Raw genomic sequence first — 22,235 nt, 5'->3', positions numbered from 1 at the left:
GTCGGATCTGATATTTCTGGCATGGAGATCCATCCGATCTAACATTTTGCCGTAGTCAGCATGATATCTGCAATAACACAGTGTAAAAAAAATATTTGTATATCTCCAACTTGGTAATTGCTTGAATAATACATATTCATGTCATTTATTTATTTATTTGCCAATGTTTAATATATTGTGTTCTGATTGTAAAGAGTCGTAAAATGTGAAGTTGATTGTTTTCTTGATTTACAGATGGATTAAAATGCCATTAAATCTGATCCAGTAAGTTGCAAGCGTGTACAAATATAAAGGATTTAAAAGACAATTTTTCTTTGGACAACATTCGCTGGTGTGTAATTTGATTTGTATCATGAAACCAGATTATATTGTTTAATTATGTTTACCTTTAAGTTTTACACAACCTTCATTTCAATATCTATATTTATATAAATAAATAAAAAATCATGGCTGACATATTTATGAATTGTTTCAATCAGTTTAAATGCATGATGATCACTGGCTGTTTGGCTTAGTTTATATTGTATTAGATAATAGATCATAAGAGCTTTGAAAAATAAGCAAATAATCTAGGGATATATGACGTAAATGCACTTAGATCATAATCTTGTACAGCAGTTGTCATTCACATTTTGACTGTATTGAATGCTAGATCTAACCTTTTGCACATCAAAGATATGATATTTGATATAAATATATCTGATCTCTTGTTTTCTGTTATTAAATTAGGTTTGAATATTCACATTTATCCTCCTTAAACTGATTTAACTCTTTAACATGTTTATTTCAGACCAGATGGAGGTGAAAGAGCAAAGACAAGAACTGAAGTTAAAGGTGATGATGCTGTAGTTTGTTTCAGCCTGTTGACACCAATAAAATGAGCTTAATGTGCCAATTTACAATTTAGTTGAAAACATCATCCATAAACATAACTGAATGGTAAAGTTTAGGGTTAATATAAACAGAGCTTTCAGAATTTGAAATAGGATGGGATGTATTATTAAATTAGTGCATGCAAACATCCAGTAGGTGTCAGTAACCCACTAAAGATCTTTTACCATATAAATCCAAAAGAAGAAATAGAGGATGTGCAGAAGAAAGACACATGAAATGGTCTTATAAATGGGGAATTAAATTCTCTGGAGAAAACCAAATATATTTTCCTTACAAATAAAAAGATAAGTAGAAATATAAATCTAAAGTTATATAATAAGGAATTAGAACTAGTTTAAAGTTAAAGCAGATAGATTTACAAGTTCCATTAAGTAAAGCAGAAGCTAAAGTGTTCATTAGGAAATATGCACAATCGGTATGGCAGGTACACTGGGATGGTATTGAAACAGGAAGACACTTATATAATATTCAACAACAAGTTGGTGCTGGGAGGAGAGAGAGCAGGAACAGAATTGAAGAGAATATTATAACCCGTCTGAGAATAGGTCACACAGGATTGAATAGCACATTGTTTAAAATTGGCAAGCACCCAACAGGGGAATGTAATCACTGTAGTCAGCAAGAGACAGTTGAACATACTACTTCACTGCAGGAAATACAACAATGAAAGACGTCATTTTATTCAGTCACTAATTAAAGCTGAGCATAAAGATTTTTCTATAATAGGTATACTAAAGGAAAAAGCTATATATGATAGTATCATGAAATTGATTAAAGAAACGAAAATAAGTAAAAGAATTTAGGCCGGTTTTTATTTATTTTTTTTATTTTTTTTTGGTTTTGTTTTGTTTCCTCATGAATTCCCATACATATGTCGCATTATGTCAATCCTATAAGCATGTATCCTGTCCACACTCCAGTCCAGTCGGTGGCGGTAATGCACCTACAAGTTGGTTTGCCAACCGCCAATAAACACCAAAGAAGAAGAAGAAGAAGGAGGTTTATTCAAGTCAGGTGTTGGAGTTTAATCAGCGCTTTTCTTAGCGTCTTTTATGTAACAGGTCTCAGTTCAAGTTGATATTAATCGACGAGGCAGTAACGATCGTGTAAGAGTTTGAATGAAGGACAGTTGTGGAGTATTTTCGCTGGATATCTTCAGTCTGTATTTTGTTGCCACATGCGAGAGATGTTCCTGATTTACAGAGTTTGACATGATCCAGCTTGAGAGATGAGGTAGGCCTATTTAACTACTAATTATTAACATTATGTGCTCAGGTTTAGTGTCAATATTGAATAAGTTTTTAATGTAAGAATTCATGTTAACATTGATTAACAATATTAATTAATAATGTGCCATAATGTAGAGCTATAAGGCTAGTGCTCTAATTTAGAGCTTAATTTAGTCTTTAACGTGATCAGTGTGTAATGATTAGGCTATATGGCAAGCCATTTTAGCTTAAAATGTTACAAGTGTTACTTCTTGTAATTAAAGAGGTGGTATGATGCCCTTTTCACAAGATGTAAAATAAGTCTCTGATGTCCCCAGAGTGTGTATGTGAAGTTTTAGCTAAAAAAAACCCACAGATATTTTTATATAGCATGTTAACATTTTCACTTTTTTAGGGTGATCAAAAACATTTTTGTGTCTGTCCCTTTAAATGCAAACGAGCTGCTGCTTCCGGCACAGGGGGCGGAGCTTCAAGAGCTAGGCCGTTTCTCAATATGCGTTCTTGTCTGTACTTGTGTTCTTGTGGTCTTGTGAAACGTCATCAGTCGCTGCCCAAGTACTGTTCCAATTCAAAGTTCACATCTGGCCAAGTCCAGTTCAAATCCCCGGATGTGTTCTTGATCCGCCCCTTTTACCGAGGATGCATCGAGAGGTGACTTGTGCGGACTTGAGACAGCCAGGTATCCCAGAATGCATCTCACACCAACCAGCAAGCGTCAATAGCAGAAGAGAAACCCCGCGTAATTTAAAAATACTGCTGTTATTGTGTCACGAATTGTAGTTTTAAGAGTATTTCAGACGAGAATGTAGTTGTTTAAAGCTCAAATATTTGGTTATTTGTAAAGATAGCGCCTATTTGAAAATTTGATCTGACGTTTTCGGAGTTGTGAGATCCAGGCAGTCGGATGCTCGGCGCTCATGTACCCCGCCGAGAACAGCCTTTCCTCAGCTAGTGCTGCTGACGTTTGCCGCTGGCTCGGATGTCTCTAGTGGTTTAACATGAGATATAAATCGTCTTGTGTATATCTAACGGGCGATTTATGTATTTATTTTATTTGTCTCATTAATCTATAATTTGTTCCCTGGCAAAACGTTTTGGCTGAGGGCAAAGTGAAGTTTCATAGCTTTATATATTTAGTCTATTTAACGTTGTAGCCTAGAGAGCTGACTTATGTTTGACTGAATCGTTTGCTTTATTATTGTATAGCTTCTTATACCTTTTAGGCTACTACTTATACTTTTATAATGGCTATTATTGATCATTAAAACTGACATTTAACAAAAAAGGTTATGTCATTGTAATATATATATATATATATATATATATATATATATATATATATATATATATATATATATATATATATATTAGGGCTGTCAATCGATTAATTTTTTTTAATCGCGATTAATCGCATATTGTCATGAGTTAACTCGCGATTAATCGCATTTAATCGCACATTTTTTTAATTGTTCTAAATGTACCTTAAATTAATACTTTTCAAGTTTGTAATACTCTAATCAACGTGGGCATGGATAAATATAGATGCTTTATGCAAATGTATGTTTATTATTGAAACCATAGTCAATATAGAGCATAAGGATGAGATGTTTCAAAGGTCACAGATGTTTTTCAAAGAACTTGTTCATGTCTATTAGACACGTAGAAAGAACAAAAAAATGGCAGGTTACCATTACTTCTCTTTCTTTGCACTGAGCAATTTACTAACACAAACATGTTTAGATTTTTGCATGACAGGGCAGCTCTTCTGAAAATGCTAAATGTACATTTATTATTTATTAGCCTACATTGTAGTTTGTCTCTCTCTGTGCCCATTTTGATGAAGCTAAATTCTCAATAAAACTGTTTTCATTGGTATATTTGACTGTTTCTGTTGTCAAACAACGGAATGAATTTGAAATGGTGACTGAAACGCGACCCAGATTAAGACATAACCAGCTCTCCCTTCCAAGATGTTAAGTTAATCTGCACAAAAATTCTGATAATCGAGCCGTCGTCTGGTGAAATCAAATTCACATAAGATAAAGACAATATCTGTGCTCTGATTTCGGCTATACTTGTAAAAATAGAGAAGCAACATAATATCTGTGCTTAGCTGAGTTAAAGCGCTGCTCCTCCGCGCGAGACGCAGAGAGAGAGAGAGAGAGCGAGAGAGAGAGAGAGAGGTGCGCGCGCGCGCGTGCTGAGAGAGAGCAGTACCGGCGGTACCGGTAGATTCTCAGAAACTAAATAAGGTTTGGGCGCTTTGTTGAAGGGAAAAAATTGCTAAAGGGGTCTGCAATGTCGCTAAGTTAGCAACACTGTGTATCTCCATTTCTCCAACTAGGGGTTGGGCCACGGGTCAAACAGAAAATACGCGCTGCGTTAATCCCACGTTAAAAAAATTAGTGCCGTTAATATGATTTTGCGTTAACGCGTTATTAACGCGCTAACTTTGACAGCCCTAATATATATATATATATATATATATATATATAAAAAACATATAAAATATTTTATTATACATGTTGCCTACATTCTCTTCACTGTATGTATATATAATAAAATAAAATGACACAACCCTGTCTCTTTTTGCTAAATGTCGGTTTTAATGATCAATATTATAATGTTTTTTATGTATCATATTTTTAAAATGAAAACAAAAAGAGTCAGAGTTGTGTTTTATATTTCGTGTTGTTATACATAGTATATGCAGTGAAGATAATCAATTGCGTTGCCTGAACCACATTTGTGTGGCCATTAATATGTTTAAGATTTTTTTAAATGAAAATGAAAAGAGGCAGAGTGGTGGTTTATAACATATTTTGTTTTATTGTAGCCTAAATATAAAGAGATAACCAGAGTAGCCAGAGCGAGCTGAGTGACACTATCAAGTATGCCGCTGTTCCATTTCAGAATTATCAGACTTGAGTCCTCCCGTCCTCGGGAGTTCGTTCTCCTGAGTCGAACTTGGCAAGTCCGAACTACCAAGGACGCAAGTCCGAAGTTTGCGTACTTGGTATTGAGAAACGGCCCTAGTGTCCTTTTACCTCACACAGACATGCACTGAAAATGTTTGTTCAAACCAGAGTCAGACAATAATAGACTCAAGAAGAAGAAGTGACAACATGTAGAAGCAACAGGACATTTATGAATGGTTAGTTGATGAATTTATGTAGTTTATGTGTAGTTATCTTCTAGTCATTGATTAGCATATTCTGTCATTATAATCTACAAATCGTGTTCCTGGGGCAGGATTTATGTAAATTTTAGGGTTGGTGATGTCACTAACCCAGGAGGAATGTTGTGTAGTTTCTACCAGCCGTTTGTTGTAGTCCTTAAAAAATGATTTCTTTAAAAGCAAATATTCCTATGCGTTGAACTTTGAGCTTTGTTACTTTGCAGATTTTGTTCATGCTCAAACAGCAACATGACACGCACTGACTAAAGTTAAAAAAGTGAAATCATAATCACCCCTTTTAATTCAATTAGTTCTTACTAGAACAGTTCCAATTAGACAGCTCTACAATTCAATTCCAATTAGAGAGCTTTTCAATTCATACTAACATTGCCAATTAGAGAGCTCTACAATTCAATTAATACATCAACGATGTCTCGCAAGTATCGCAATGTCGATTATAACAGTCTGTTTCCAGAGGATAATTGTCAATATCAAAAAATGACAAATATTTCACATAGCCATATATTTATTCACTTGCAATAACATGAATGAAATGTAGGCCTATATTTTTTTTTATAGGCTAGTTAGTAGGATTTGGAATAGAAAATCGATTCTTCTTGATAGCATTCTTTGAGCGCAAGACGCGAGAGAACATGTCTGCATGCCCGCTGTTTTTTGTGCTGCGCACTCACAAAGCGCGAAAAGAGCCGCCTCTCATGTAGTGCACGGACACATACACAATTATATCTCACAATTATACTTCTAGTTAATTTATAGCATCAAATAAACATGAATGAACATTAGAAGAATTGTTGTTTCAACCATTGAAATGCAACCATTTTTCAAGTTCAAATATCCCCGTAAACAGTCGGTTTTGTCTTAAATGGTGCTACTGTCAGATCGTCCATCCATTGACTGATCGTGTGGTTTCGTCCGTTAAAATTAACTTTTGCAAATAACAATCGTGGTCCTGGACAGTGAGTGACCTTGCACATTAACCCTCTGAGGTCGGCAAACGCGCCGGCGCGTTTTGCTGGATTTTCTTCACATTGTAGCACTATAAACTTAAATTTCTCCGTCATTTATGGTCATACAGAAAAAATAAATATAAAAAAAAAATCTGTGATATTTCTACTTTTGTATGTGTCCACTTACAATCAAATCAAAACATTGTGCTTTTGTAAAATAAAGAAAATAAACAGGGTGTGCGTTCTGCCTCTCCGTTGCGGTGAACTTTTTTTTTCTTGAGCACGTCTATAAACTGAAACAAAACTCAGCGAATACTTGTCACAAATTTAGGAGCCATATACCTTTATAAACATTTAAGTGTGTACTTTTAAATGATCGGATTCAAACTGAAAACAAATATTCTCTGTTTAAGTAATTTGTATAAAACCAACAAGATGTCCAGCTTCTCAAACGCTTCCTAATTATTTTTAATTTGACCACGCCCACGCACGCAAAAGAGATTCACATGCAAATCTCCACATGGAACGCGAACGCGCTCATTACCTCAACAACAAAACACCAAAACACTTCACAAGTCTCTGCTTTTCGTCGAGTTTTAAAGACGCACCGTGAGCTTACATTGGATTTACCTCAGAAGAAGAACGCGATTTGAGGACAAGAAAGATGTAAGGTAAGAAATTCTTACATATTAGTTTGTTATTGTTGCATAAATTTCACATTGCAGTTGAACTGTTGCTAGATATAGCCTATGGTGAATATTATAATATTTAGACCCGTGTTTAATGTTACTGTGTTTGTGGATATCTGCTCAAACGTAGATATGTAGGCTATATGGTAACCATAATGTTTTATATTTGAGCGCGATCGCGTTTGAATGTATAATATTTTGGATCGCGATCGCGTTTGAAAAGCAAAACGCACCAAACGGCTTCATGTTTTTACTATTATCTAATTTCATATCATCATAACGAATGGAAACATTTGAAGTAACATGATAATCAATATATTTTTCTCTAGCTTAGTTGTTACTGAAATCTTTTGGAATATTTATAGGCTGCTATAGGCTATTGTTATGATTTTATGCAGCACTGCGCATAGCCTATGCCTACAAGGCACAACAAACCTGGTGTTCATTATATTATATATTGTTGGAAACATTTGTGTGTGTGTGTGTGTATTCTGTGAATTTTAAAAAGCAATTTTAACCAGAAAAATCTAAAATTTATTCCCAAAAATCGTGCAGGCCTTTCTCTTGATATCAGTATGTTCACTATTTTTTTTCTTTCAGGGCCCAGATGCCTGTCCTGCTGACTTCAACATTCACATGAGTCTCTGTACATGAACATGGTAAAGTGAAAATCAAACACCTTGGAAATGAAAGGTATGTACAATGTTTTTAGGAATGGCAGAAAGGTCTCTGTCTTTGGATCATTGTTTTCAATAAGTGCTTTTTTGTCATTTGTTGTGTATCTTTGGATTATGTTGTGTTGTAAATAAATCCAAACAATCTAAAAGCCATTTTTTTAAATCTCCTCATTCTTTGTGCAAGGTTGCTCAGAATGACAGGGCCTGATAGCTCCTAATAGGGCTGTTAGGGGAGGGTCTTTGTCTTTCTCAGGTGTGAAAAGCTTACATATTAATGACCTCCGCTTAAAGCTTTCTCACACAAAACACGTCGTAAAAATTTTAAATCAATATATTGTCTTCTCTGAATGAGCAGTCAGGGTGATTTTCACATAGTTTTAGAGCAAATATTCTAGGCTACATCATACAATTTTCACAAGTCTTGTGAAGAAATAATCAGTATGGGTTTCATGGCCTTATTTCAGTGAGAATTTTTTTTTTGTATTTTCACAAACCACGCATAAATGTCATTATCTCAAAACTACAAACTTTTACATACATGCTGCTTATATATTATTGTAGCAGAGTTTGTGCTGAATACAGTGTAATCAGACTTTAGCCATGAAAATGTCACAAATAACAGAAATAAGCACAAATGTCAGAGCATGTCAGAACACCTCCAGGGCCCAGAAAACAGCTCAGACCCCAGAGGGTTAAGATAAAATTGGATTTTCTCCAGTCATTGTTAAAAAACAAGCTAACAAAACTTGCAAACTAACGTTAGTGAAGCGGCCAGAGTGATCGATCTGCTACCACCTAAGCTCCACCCACAAAAGTCACCATGTTTACAAACTGAAAAGGGGTCTATTGCGATTTAAAAAATATATATATATTTTTTTTACGATTTTAAAATAGATATTTTTATAACAGAATCGATATTCATTAAAAAAAAATTGCTTTATTTTTGTCCTTGCTTATAGATGAGGTTGACATAAGTCACTTGTTTCCGACAGCGGTTGAAATGTGTCGTTATCTATGAGTGTTAAAGTGGTGTAATATCCCTTTCAAGTGAAGCGATGTGACTGAATGCACTGAAAAGCACTCGCGCTATTCATATTTTGAGAGCGAGATGACAGTAGAGCTGCAGGATTCATCTTCAAAAGACTATGATCTCGATTCAAACACTTATGCGATCTTCTATATTGCAATATCGAATAGCAATACTTGTAAAATCGCAATTCTAAAAAAAAAAAAAATCGCAATACGTATCATATCGGCACCAAAGTATTGTGATAGTGATATGTGTTTCATCCCAGCCCTTCTAGTTGCATATCTGCCATCACCATTAGCTCTTGACAGCTAGGCTTAGGCTTCAGATTGTGGTGGGCTATTGAAACTGCAATACCAAGAAAGGCTCACTACAATATGGTGCAAACACATGTAACGTTTAGGATTATAGCATCAAATAAACATGAATGAACATTAGAAGAATTGTTGTTTCAACCATTGAAATGCAACCATTTTTCAAGTTCAAATATCCCCGTAAACAGTCGGTTTTGTCTTAAATGGTGCTACTGTCAGATCGTCCATCCATTGATTGATCGTGTGGTTTCGTCCGTTAAAATTAACTTTTGCAAATAACAATCGTGGTCCTGGACAGTGAGTGACCTTGCACATTAACCCTCTGAGGTCGGCAAACGCGCCGGCTTTTGATCTCAAGTTTTGCTGGTTAGCTTTGTCCTTGACATGGTAAAAGATGACCTACAATCTAAAACATGAAATTTCTGAAAATGGTAAATTAAATACTAGGAAATTAATAGAAAATACATAAATACAGTAACAGAAACCTAGAGTTGAAATTAGAGTGAAAACATGCAGTTTTTGAGCTTTTGTGTATTTGCATAGCAAGCTGATTTGAAAGGGACAATTCTGTCAAAGCATTTTTGTCTTCAGCTAATTTTTTTTTATACAGATTTACAAGAGGTTGAGAATTGTGAATTTGTGAATGATACATCGTGTTCTGCAATGAATGTGGGTATTTTCAAGTCACAGACATGGTCAGTCATTGACGCCGGTACGTCAGGTGTGCTTGTTGCTCCTGGTAATCGTGTTGAATGTTGGAGAGCATGGACAGCTGCTTTATGTGCTTTATGAGGTCTAATGCTGCGATCCAGGCAGGTTTTTGAGCACGTAAATCACGACTTCAAACCACGACTCACGACTTTGTAGCGTTCCTGGCAACCTGTAACCCGTGTTTTTCCAACCTTATACCCGTGAAAGTGCACTGGAACGGCAGTAAAACCCGTAACTTCCCACCCATGAACTCGTACTAGATCGATGCACTCCCAGTTACGAGTTGGAAAAACACGGGTTACAGGTTGCCTGGAACGCGGCATAATTTGTGACGTGGTAACACTTTTTTATTTTTATTTTTTTATTTTTTTTACTGCTAGTTACATGCAATAGCTTTCTTGAGCACAACGTGCAGAAGCAAGCACCTGCTTCTCTTAATTTCTTGCACCAGCTATTGTTACCAAAAGGCTTGCCGTCTCTGCCCATTTCTTCTATCCACGCCCAGCTGCACTTATTTATACAAGTCCTTTATTAATTAGGACGTCCTCCCCAGTTTGCTCTCCAACGTGACGTCTCTGCTCTGGCATCTATGCTTATGACTTCGGTTGCAGCTGGGTCTCAACCCCACTTTTTCCAAGACCTGTCCCATTCTACTTCTGATTGGCTTGTAATGTTAGTTTGGTTGAGAGTGAAAGCTGTGTTCCTCTCATACCATTGGTAGGCGAACTCATGAATTGAATGTGATATCAACAAGTTTTTTTTTTAAATGTAGGACTATCTTTTTTTCGCAGCCAAACGCTGCACGCCGGAGATCCGGCACGCTGCCGGAAAACTTTAAGCCCTGAATTTATTAAAGAGGAGATTGAAGACATGGGTGATCTAGAACCATCCAGAATAAAACATGAGGATGCTGAGGAACAAACAGGTTGGTGTCCATTTATTCTTGATTGTTTACTGCTGTGAAACATTAAGGTAACAAAGCTTTAGTTTAACAGATCTTGTGGCTCTGAAATGATGAGCCCTATAGAGAGAATGCAACATATTGATCATAAACTTGTTTATACTTGTCTTATCCAAAGCGATTTACAAATGAGGAGAGCAATTGAATCAATAAAACTAATAATAGGACAACAATAGCCGCTTTCCGACCGGAGGAACCTTTTCACAGTTCCTAGAACTATTGGCTAAAGTACCCGGATGTCGGCGTGTTCGCACCGCAGGAACTAGGAACGATTTTAGTTCTAGGAACTCCATTTGTAGGAACTAATTTAGGTCCTACTTCAGAGTAGGGTCTAAACCAGCACTATAGGAACTATCCGTGATGTTTAGTGTACGCTGATGACCGAACGCACGCGGAACACCAGCACCCGCCATTTTTAAAACAGCTAGAATGTAAACACACAGATTATAGCCTATATTTACTCCATAAACTAACTATACAAACATGGAAAATAGTGATAGATGGGTCTCTAAACCTTTATGCTGAAGAGAAAATCCAACGCAACTTTGAGGGGACCAAGCCAAACATGATTATATATTTCTGCTCAGCTAGCAACACTGGACATCAACCACACGGCATAGGCTAATAACCTTTTTTCATATACTGTCTACTTTCTATAACAGTTCTATCTAATAAGATATTAAACAGTACTGTTAGACAGATTGCTAACTAATAAACACAGAGAATGCGAGCATTGTTTGCTCTGGCGTTCTCAGCGCCGCCAAAATAAAGGTCCTTCGCGCCGTCAAAATAAAAGTCACCGTGCTTGCGTCACTCCCTTACCCCTCCTACCAGTTCCTATGGCCACTTGGCCAGTGCGAACGCAAACAGCAAAACCGAGTTTGGGGGAGAGTAGTTCTTAGAACTGTCTAGAAGTGGACAGTTCCTAGAACTAAGTTCCTAGAACTACTTGGTCGGAAAGCAGCTAATATGCAAGTGCTGTGACTCTTCCCAGTTTTAATGCAGTACAAATTTTTTTTTCAAATAGATTGAATAAATAGAATTGTTAGCTAATTAATGGATTAATTGTTGGTAAAAAAGATGCGTCTTCAGCCATTACTTGAAAATGGCTACGGACTTAGCAGCTCTGGTTGAGTTAGGCAAATCATTCTACCAGCAGGGAACAGTCCAAGTCAAGGTCCATGAAAGTGATTTTGTGCCTCCCTGGGATGGCACCACAAGGTGCTGTCTACTTGCAGAATGCAAGCTTCTGGATGGCACATAAGTCTGGAGTAATGAGGTTATAGGGAGCAGAGCCAGTGGTTGTTCTGTAGGCAAGCATCAGTGCCTTGAATTTGATGCGAATGGCAATTAGCAACCAGTGCAATTTTGTCAGGAGAGGGATGACGTGTGCTCTCTTCGGCTCGTAGCCACTCTAGCTGTAATATTCTGGATCAGTTGCAGAGGTTTAAAAATGTATGCTGGAAGGTCTGCCAAAAGAGCATTACAATAGTCCAGTCTGGATAGATCAAGCGCTTGGACAAGGAGTAAATCTGGAGGACCGGGCAGTTCAAGCAATGTGGTCTGTAAAGTTGTGGTCTGTAACTGATCATCAGTCACAACTCCAGCCATAACTCCAAGATCAGCCAGGGATCTTGATGAACCTAGCTGAATGGAGTAGTTGTGATGAAGTGTTGGGTTGTCTGGGACCACAAGCAGTTCTGTCTTCGCAAGGCTTAGTAGAAGGTGGTGGTCCTTCATCCAGCAAGAAATATCTACCATGTAGGCTGAGATGCGAGCAGCTACCGTCGGATCGTCAGGCTGGAATGAGATGTAGAGTTGTGTGTCATCAACATAACAGTGATAGGAAAAAACATGTTTCTGAATGACAGATCCTAGGAATGACATGTAGATGGTAAACAGAAGTGGTCTGAGCACTGAGCCCTGAGGCACCCCAGTAGCTAGATGTTGTGACTTGGACACCACACCTCTCCATGACACCCTAAATAACCTACCTAAGAGGTAAGACTTGAACCATTGGAGTGCGGTTCCTGAGATGCCCTTCGTCTTTAGGATTGACAGGAGGATCTGGTGATTAACTGTGTCAAAGGCAGAAGACAGATCCAGCAGGATGAGAACTGAGGATTTGAAAGCTGCTCTTGCCAGTCTCAGAGCTTCAGTAAATGAGAGCAGGGTAGTCTCAGTTGAGAGTCTGCTTTTGAAATGAAACTGGTTGTTGTCCAAGAGGTTGAGAGTCTGCTTTTGAAATTAAACTGGTTGTTGTCCAAGAGGTTGTTCTGTGTAAGAAAGGCAGACTCGTTCAGGTCTTTTTGCAATGAATGGAAGGAGGGGATGACTGTCTGTAATTTTCCAAATGTGCTGAATTTAGAGTGGGTTTCATAAGCAGTGGGTTACCCAGTGAGGTTAGTGGATGAGACCTAGGAGGATGGGTAGGAGGGTGAGCATTGGTTATATGAAAAGGTGACCTGTGGAGGAGAGTGTGTGTTGTGTCCTGAGGCAGGTTGAGGTTAAGAGGAAGTGATTTGAGGTCTGCAGTGCAGTGACCAACGAATGGTCAGTGGAGCAGTAGTGCGTGTAAATAAGGTCCAATTGGTTACCTGATTTGTGAGTAGCTGGCAGCTGCAGTAGATACTCGTTTGAGGTCAGATAAGGCGGGCAGAGTGTGGAAATCAGAAACCTTAGGCTTTTCCTGGTGGATTTTGAAGTCTCCAAGAACTACGAGAGGAGTAACATCCTAAGGGGGAAGGATGAGAGTAACGCATCCAACTGTAAGAAACTACCAAGCTGACCTGGAGGACAATAGACGACTACAAAATGGATTTTAATAGGATGGTGATTGTAATCAAATGCAGTTCAAATGGGCTCTTGTCACAGAGATGGTAAAGGCTCAAATTTCCAATCATTGGAGATTCCTCCACCCCTCGTGGTCAGGTGAGGGGTGTGTGAGAAAGTGAAGTTCGTGGAGAGGGCAGCAAAATATGACATCTGTTTGATTGTATTGACAAAACTAACCGCTTTGGCACGTAAAAGATCTGATACTTGATTCTCAGAAAGATACCTAATTCTTGTTTTCTTGTATTAAATCAGGGTTCACTTAAATTGACTTTTATCCTCCTTGAACTGATTCTTAACCTGATTCCTAAATGTTTATTTTAGGCCAGATGGAAGTGAAAGAGCAAAGTGAAAATCTACATGAAGTTGAGGAGGAACATTGCAACATCAAAACTCAAAACAGTTTTTCATTGAAGGAAAATTTCAAACAGCAGCAGAAAACGCATAATGATGTGAGAGATCATGTGTGCTTTGACTGTGGGAAGAGCTTTACTAGAACTGTCGGTCTGAAACAGCACCAAAGAATTCATACTGGAGAAAGACCTTACAAGTGCTCATATTGTGACAAGTGTTTTGCTCAGTCTGGATCTCTGAAATTGCATGAGCGAGTTCATACTGGAGAGAAGCCGTATCACTGTACTCTGTGTGAGAAGAGTTTCAGAAGTAAAACTGATCTCAAGTATCATCTGCGCGTTCACACTGGAGAAAAGCCATATAACTGTGATCAGTGTGGTAAAGATTTTAAATTATCAGCAAATCTAAAAGAACACCTGAAAATTCACTTAAAGGAGAAGTCTTATTATCCATGTTCATTTTGTGGAGAGTTTTTTACACGACAGGATCATTGTAAACGACATCAGAAAAAACACACTGGTGAGAAAGATCATGTGTGTTTGGACTGTGGGAAGAGCTTTATTAGAGCTGACCATCTGAAAAATCACCGAAGAATTCATACTGGGAAAAAATATTACAAGTGCTCATATTGTGACAAGAGTTTCACTCACTCTGGAAACCTGAAATCACATGAGCGAGCTCATACTGCAGAGAAGCCGTACTGTACTCAGTGTAAGAAGAGTTTTAGATATAAAAGAAGCCTTCTGACTCACATGAAGATATGTTGTAAGAAGTTGTCACAATGAGCAACATTTTATTTTCATGTCAAATGCATTCAAGTAAATTGTGTGACATTAACTAAATATGGTGTTGCTCCTAAAAGCACAATATCGTTTTGTTCTACTTTGTGATTTTTGGTGAAAATCTTAGAGAACTAGGCTTGTTTGTAGTTTGATTAAGGAACTAAAAGAGTGGTGTTTGAAATGGCAGAAAAAATTGTACAGTGTCAATAATTTAAATTCTTTCTTAATTACTTTGCTAAATCTGCTTGAATGAGACATAGTCATGGCATTTACTTATTTACTAATGTTTACTATATTTTGTTCTGATTGTACAAGAGTCAGAGGTTAGAAAATAAGACGCTGTAAAATGTTAAACAATAAACAAATTTCAAAATAAAGTTGCAATGAAGTTTCTTAATTTACAGATGGATTAGAATGCCACAAAATCAGTAAGTTGCAAGTGTGTACAAATATAAAGGATTTAAAAGACAAACTTTTAAAAAAAAAATTTACTCGTGTGTAATTTTGATTTGTATCATGCAAAGTTAATGCAAAATATTTATTTTCTGAATCACCATTGGCCTGTTGCATGATGACTGTTTCAATTGTTACCCACAATAACAATTTTGTTGTTGTTTTTTTTAGCTCAAGGAGGTGGATTGTTTTTTAGCTGTGTTTAGTGTTGTGGTAACTTACGCTACAGTGCTTTTATTCTGGGTTTAGCCAGGCATACACTGTGATTTCAACAAGGATACCAACTCACACTGTATGGGTAGATTGCATACATATCTGGGTCTCATCTGGGCTAACTATGGCATATATGGCTCAGTTCTGCTAGCAGAAAAGGTCATATCTGGCCTACACACATCAAGTCGGTTTTAGTCTGAGTTGTGGCTTGCTGTGTGTGGCCCAGATGTTGCCCATATGACCTTTTCCGCTACCAGAACTGAGCCATATGTGCCATAGTTGGCCCAGATGAGGCACGGATATGTGTACTATTGCCAGCCACACTCAGGTCATTCTGTGCGGAATGTGGGCCAGAGGAATTTGGGAGATGTAGGCCACAATGTGCCAGATGTCATTTGCTATCTGGAAAAGCTCACGATTTATGTTCCGCAAATGCATTTTGTAAGTAGTGATAATTTAAATTAAGGTCTGTTGTATAGGACTAGATGTTGATATCCCTCAATAAATGCGTACTTGAGGCACTGATGAGACTCCGTGGGATGGTCAAATGAGTGATGGCACCCTTTGGGTTATCAAGTCAAGTCATCTTCATTTATATAGCGCATTTAACATGTAGACTGTTCCAAAGCGGCTTTACAGTGATAAAAGGAAATTAAAGTAACAGAGATTGTTTTGGCTTTATAGCAGCTCAAGCCAACCCTCCATCCCTACAAACCAACCCTCAGCAAACTACTTGTCTGGCCTTAAAATGTATAATACAGAATTTTTATCGTTTCCGCGTAGCCACATGAAACAGAATTATCCCGACAACGCTTTATCTGTAGAGAGGTAAAGGGAGGGGAGGGAGGCCTTCACAGGGGAGAGACTAGTTGTTTGTTTTCTTATGAGCTCTTTGTGAACCTATGAATTTGTCACGATCTCAGCCTGTGTTCCCATCTTGTGTGAGGACTTTTGTGTTATTTCCTGTCTTGTGCCATGTTTTGTAGTTTTTTTTTTCATGTTGATTAGTCTCTCCAGGTGTGTCTTGTTAGTTCCCTTGGTTACCCTCGTGTGTTCCCATGACAATCAACCACACACCCTTGTTATTACGGTGTATAAATGGCCCTTGTGTTTCTCTTGTGGTTTGTCAGTCATTGTTTTTTTCGTGGGGGGCTATCTGAGCCTCTTAGCTCAATCATACCGTTGCATGATCTTCACTGAACTCTGGAGTTTTACATCGATCGTGCATTGCAACTAAGCAACTCTGCATTTACTGTGGGGGTCGCAGAGGAGGAAAGAGGCACTCCCACAATACCCCCTCACTCCAGATCCTTGTCCCGCTATGGCCGTCGTTCCGGACTCTCCAGCCGTTATGGTCGCCGGTCCAGACTCTCCAGCCGTTATGGTCGCCGGTCCAGACTCTCCTGCCGTTATGGTCGCCGGTCCAGACTCTCCTGCCGTCATGGCCGCCGGTCCAGACTCTCCTGCCGCCGTGGCTGTGTCTTCAGACTCTCTTCCTTTCCACAGGCCTGGCCATCCTTCTCACACCCTGGTCCGCCTCCACTCACCTTCCTCTTGGTCTTGCGTCTGTTTTTGTCGACCGTCTGGAATCCACTCCTTTACGATCTCAGCCTGTGTTCCCGTCTTTTGTGGACTTTTGTGTTATTTCCTGTCTTGTGTCATGTTTTGTAGTTTTTCATGTTGGTTGGTTCCCTTGGTTACCCTCGTGTGTTCCCATTACAATCAACCACACCCCCTTGTTAGCTTGTGTATAAATGGCTCTTATGTTTCTCTTGTGGTTTGTAAGTTCTTGTTTGCTGTACCATGCTCCTGTCCTGAGCATCTTTGTCTGCCCTGGATTGTTTATATTGTTATTAAAGTAGTGCTTGCATGTGGATTCTCTCTCTGCTTTGTCCCTGCCTCTCCATTACAGAATTATTTGGCCTATTTGTTTGATTCACTTGCATTAATGTAGTCAGATATTTTCTTTTGGTTGCCTTCTCAAACTTTTGCTACAGCAGAAGTGTATTCCTGAATTTTAATTGCATTTAACTTCATGAAATTTGTCTTACAATCTCTTAATCCTCAGCAGAAAAGTTAATTGTGTCGGCTCTCTCATGAGAAGTGAATCACATTGACGCTCTCCATGTTCCATGTGATTGGCTGTTTGCTGCACGTGTCACACTTACAGATGCACACGCTTTGCAAACTCTGTATTAAAACCTGAGTTGACAATGTTTATATTGAGCTTTGTGAGCCCTTTGAACCTTGGCCTGATGGTGGTTGAACAAACTCAGGGTCACAGTATTAGTTTCATGTTGACAAAACCAAACCAATCCAATCAGGCTTGGTTGGTACCATGGATCATCAACTTTCTCTGTCAACTCAGGCTTTGATAGTGAGTTTAGGTTTGACATCAGTCTCGAACAGCCAATAACATGCTGTGGAACAGTGAAACTGTGATTCACTTCTCCCAAGAGAAGCAGCGCGATTCAAAGGTGATGATGCTGTAGTTTGTTTCAGCCTGTTGACGCCAATAAAATGAGCTTAATGTTCCACTTTACAGAAGAACGAGGTGAAAACAGGGAACTTTTGGAGACAAAGAAGCTTTCAGCAGCTCAGTTAAACATAATGGCTCTATGTTTGTCAAACTATCAATACTAATTATTAAACAAACCTTTTAGGATAATCAGGTTTTGTATGAGAGAGAATACTATGAGAGATTGTCACATTTGAGTTGAGCTCCAGGTAAATTGCAAAAAAAAAACAAAAAAAAAACAAAGACATTAGAATTTAATTTGCTAACAAATAAGAAAAACAAGTTTCAATATAAAACAACATCTAGACCAAGCTTTTGTTGAATTTGGAAATTTTTTCTCAAAGTCTTCATTGAGGGTTTTGAACAAGTAAAAATGCTGGCACTGTCTGATTAAGATCTCATACAAGATGACCACAAGGATATGAACACTGATGTCTCCCAGTCCAAAAGATGAAAATGACTTTAGCCACTATAATTACATCTACAATGTCTGGAGGTAGAGGTAGTGAAAATAATTATGTCCCATCTGTAAGACAACATGGGTCAGCTTACAAATGACATCAAAAATAAAATAAATTAATGTTACGTCATTTGTAAGCCAAAAACAGTGAAGTAAAATCACATTTAGGAAGACAACTAAATGTATGTGTACAGTGGTGGTCAAAATTGATGGCACCCCTGATATATATGATGATAAATGGCTGTAAAAAATAAATCTGCATTGTTTATCCTTTTGATCTTTCATTAAAAAAATTCACAAAATTCTAACCTTTCATTGAAGTAAAATAATTGAAAGTGGGGGTAAATCACATTATAAAATAAATGTTTTTCTCCAAAACACGCTGGCCATAATTGTTGGCACCCTGTTATTAAATACTTTTTGCAACCTCCTTTTGCCAAGATACTCCTCTGAGTCTTCACCTATAATGCCTGATGAGTTTGGAGAACACCTGACAAGAGATCAGAGACCATTCCTCCATACAGAATCTCTTCAGATCCTTCAGATTCCCAGATCCATGTTGGCACTTCTTCTCTTCAGTTCACTCCACTCATCAGGTCAGGGAACTGGGACGGCCATGGCAGAAGCTTCATTTTGTGCTCAGTTACCCATTTTTGTGTTGATTTTGATGTTTGTTTTGGATCGTTGTCCTGAAGGAAGATCCAACCACGGCCCATTATAAGATTTCTAGCAGAGGCCATCAGGTTTTGATTTTTTATCTGTTTGTATTTGCTAGAATCCATAATACCATGCATCTGAACAAGATGTCCAAGACCTCTAGCAAATAAATAGGCCCACAACATATAAGATCCAGCAGTGTATTTAACCGTAGGCATGGGGTACTTTTTATCCCTGTGTGCACCAAACACATCTGGTGGGTTTGCTGACAAAAAGCCCTTTTTTTTTTTGTTTCATCTGACCACAGAATCCGGTCCCTTTTGAAGATCCAGTCGTGTCTGACCACTGAATATGCTAGAGTTTATTTTTGGAGGAGCATTTTTCTTGAAACCCTCCCAAACAACATGTGGGGATGTAGGGGTTGTTTGATCATTTTTTTTTAGGCTTTCTGACCCCCAAGACTCAACTAATCTCTGCAATTCTCCATCTGTGATCCTTGGAGAGTCTTTGGCCACTCAAACTTTCCTCCTCATCGTCCATTAAGACAATATAGACACACGTCCTCTTCCTGGCAGATTCGTAACATCTTTAGTTGATTATAACTTCTTAATTATTGCCCTGATGGTCAAAATGGGGATTTTCAATTCTTTAGCTATTGTCTTACAGCCACTTTCTATTTTGTGAAGCTCAACAATCTTTTGCTGCACATCAGAACTATATTATTTGGTTTTACTCATTGTGATGGATGATTCAGGGAATTTGGCCTTTGTGCTTCCTCATATTTAAACTCCTGTGAAACAGTCATAGCTGGACAATTTCATGTTCCTAGTCACCCTGGTGTGCTAAAAAAGGTAAATATTAATGGGAATATACTTCAGAGATATTTTTCTCATAAAAAATTCTAGGGGTGCCAACAATTATGGCCAACGTGTTTTGGAGAAAAACATTTTTCATAATGTGATTTACCCCCCACTTTCAATTATTTTACTTCAATGAAAGGTTAGATTTTTGCGAATTTTTTGAAGGAAAGGTCAAAAGGATTAACAATGCAGATTTATTTTTTACAGCCATTTTTTATCATATTTATCAGGGGTGCCATCAATTTTGACCACCACTGTATATATATGTTCATGGTGTTAAAATCCTGGGTTACACAAATATGAAGTTGTATATGTCCAACGCATTCGTGCTGTGTCTGTCAGTCTTGGCCAGGACGCTCTTGTAAAAGAGATTCTTAATCTCAATGTGCTTCTTTCCTGGTAAAATAAAGGTTATAATAATAATAATAATATTCTCATCCTTGGGCGTCATAATACTGACGCTTTTGACATTTCGTCTACATCGAACGCACATGGCACCCTTTAGCGTCAATATGAGACGCACAGAGCTTTGTTCGGTTATGGGTAGGTTTAGGTCTGGGTTAGGGTTAGACCGCTAGGAGGCGCCTTCTGGCCCATTTCTATCTGCATCTCATATTGACGCTAAAGGGTGCCATGTGCGTTCGATGTAGACGAAATGTCAAGAGCGTCAATATATGACGCCCTAGGATGAGAACGGGCTGATATGTCAGATGTTATTTTATAGAATTAATATACAGCCTTACTCTTTACAGCAAATACAGTATGTTCACATAATTTCAGAGTAATTAAAGTAGTTGAGTATATAATTTTTATTTTTTATTTTTCAAGATCTGGTCCTGTGGGCTTCAGTATCACACAGTGATCACAGTTCACACCTGCAGTGAAGCCCCTCCCACAACAATTCACCAATAAATACTGGGAATATTCCCATCATCCTACAAGAGAAGGACAAACTCCAGGAGTAGCAGCTGAAATCTGTGTTTATTAAAGAGGAGATTGAAGACATGAGTGATCCAGAAACATCCAGAATAAAACATGAAGATACTGAGGAACAAACAGGTTGGTGTCCATTCTTGATTCTTCATTGTTGACTGTTGAGAAACATTAGAGTAACACTAACATATCTAGTGGCTGTGAAATAATGAGCACTATAATTATAATAACAGAGAAAATGCAACTCTACCATCATAAATTTATTATAATCTGACATCTATTTGATTGTATTAACAAGGGAGTGACCAAACTAACCTTTGGCACATTAAAGATCTGATACTTGATACTCATAAAAATCCCTGATCTCTTGTTTTCTGCTATTAAATCAGGGTTCTCTTTCGTATTTTCACATTTATCCTCAAACTAAATCTAATGTGTTTATTTTAGACCAGATGGAAGTGGAGCAAAGACACAAACTATATGAAGTTGAGGAGGAACATTGCAACATCAAAACTCAAAAGAGATTTTCATTTAAGGAAAACTGTAAACAGCAACAAAAAACACATAATGAAGTGAGAGATCATGTGTGTTGTGACTGTGGGAAGAGCTTTACAACATCTTCAAATCTGAATCGCCACCAAAAAATTCATACACAAGAAAAACCTTACAAGTGCTCATATTGTGACAAGAGTTTCGCTCGGTCAGGACACCTGAAATCACACGAGCGAGTTCATACTGGAGAGAAGCCGTACCGCTGTACTCAGTGTGAGAAGAGTTTCAGAAGTAAAACTGATCTCAGTTATCATCTGTACATTCACTCTGGAGAAAAGCCATTTAACTGTGATCAGTGTGGTAAAGATTTTAACTCCGTATCAAATCTAAACAAACACCAGATAATTCACACAAACGAGAGGCCTTATGCATGTTCATTTTGTGGAGAGACTTATTCACGACTGGAACATTGTAAACGGCACCAGAAAACACACACCGGTGAGAAAGATTATGTGTGTTGTGACTGTGGGATGAGCTTCACTAGAGCTGAACATCTGAAACAGCACCAAAGAATTCATACTGGAGAAAAACCTCACAAGTGCTCATATTGTGACAAGAGTTTCACTCAGTCTGGAAACCTGAACGCGCATGAGCGAGTTCATACTGGAGAGATGCCGTACTACTGCACTGAGTGTGAGAGGAGCTTTAGATATTCAAATAGCCTTCTTGGGCACTTGAGGAAATATCACAAGTTGTCACAATGAGCAACATTTTATTTTCATATCAAATACATTCAAGTAAATGCCGTTGAACAAAATGTTGCTCCCAAAAGCACAGTATCATTTTTATTAGGTAATAATTGCAAAATCTGCTTGAATAAGACACATTCATGTCATTAACTTATTTAATAATGTTTACTATTGTGTTCAGATTGTACTAGAATCAGTGGCTGTACTTAGAAAATAATAGACACTGTAAAATGTTTTTTTTTTCATTGTAAAATGTCAATAAACAAACTGAAAAATAGTCGATT

General features: G+C 37.9%; 2 protein-coding genes across 4 annotated transcripts in view; one reads left to right on the top strand and one right to left on the bottom strand.

The window, feature by feature from the left end:
* Nucleotides 1-22,235, bottom strand: part of LOC307167486 (uncharacterized protein) — a 565,869-nt gene that overhangs the window by 68,553 nt on the left and 475,081 nt on the right. The gene's annotated exons all lie outside the window — the stretch shown is intronic.
* LOC307167499 (uncharacterized protein) lies at nucleotides 1,869-22,221 on the top strand. Of its 2 annotated transcripts, XR_013822801.1 has the most exons (4): nucleotides 1,877-2,127; nucleotides 10,479-10,612; nucleotides 20,606-20,836; nucleotides 21,158-22,221. XR_013822801.1 is itself a non-coding variant. In XM_079886657.1 (3 exons), the coding sequence occupies exons 1-3, from the start codon at nucleotides 2,123-2,125 to the stop codon at nucleotides 14,617-14,619; spliced, it is 954 nt and encodes a 317-aa protein (XP_079742783.1). In that variant the 5' UTR covers nucleotides 1,869-2,122; the 3' UTR covers nucleotides 14,620-18,012. The 2 variants fall into 2 exon arrangements, 1 of the variants encoding a protein (XP_079742783.1); XM_079886657.1 differs by lacking the exons at nucleotides 20,606-20,836; nucleotides 21,158-22,221 and adding an exon at nucleotides 13,805-18,012 and having other exon boundaries at nucleotides 1,869-2,127.

The sequence above is a fragment of the Squalius cephalus genome (genome assembly GCF_949319135.1).
Source record: "Squalius cephalus genome assembly, chromosome: 11".
Taxonomy (NCBI): Eukaryota; Metazoa; Chordata; class Actinopteri; order Cypriniformes; family Leuciscidae; genus Squalius; species Squalius cephalus.
The sequence above is the reverse complement of the archived record's forward strand: the minus strand, read 5'-3'. Positions and strand labels throughout refer to the sequence as shown.

Bases quoted from the DNA above. Each gene is read 5' to 3' on its own strand.
- LOC307167499 (XM_079886657.1), top strand. The intron at 10,613-13,804 runs GTTGGTGTCCAT...TGTTTATTTTAG, and splicing joins GGATGCTGAGGAACAAACAG to GCCAGATGGAAGTGAAAGAG.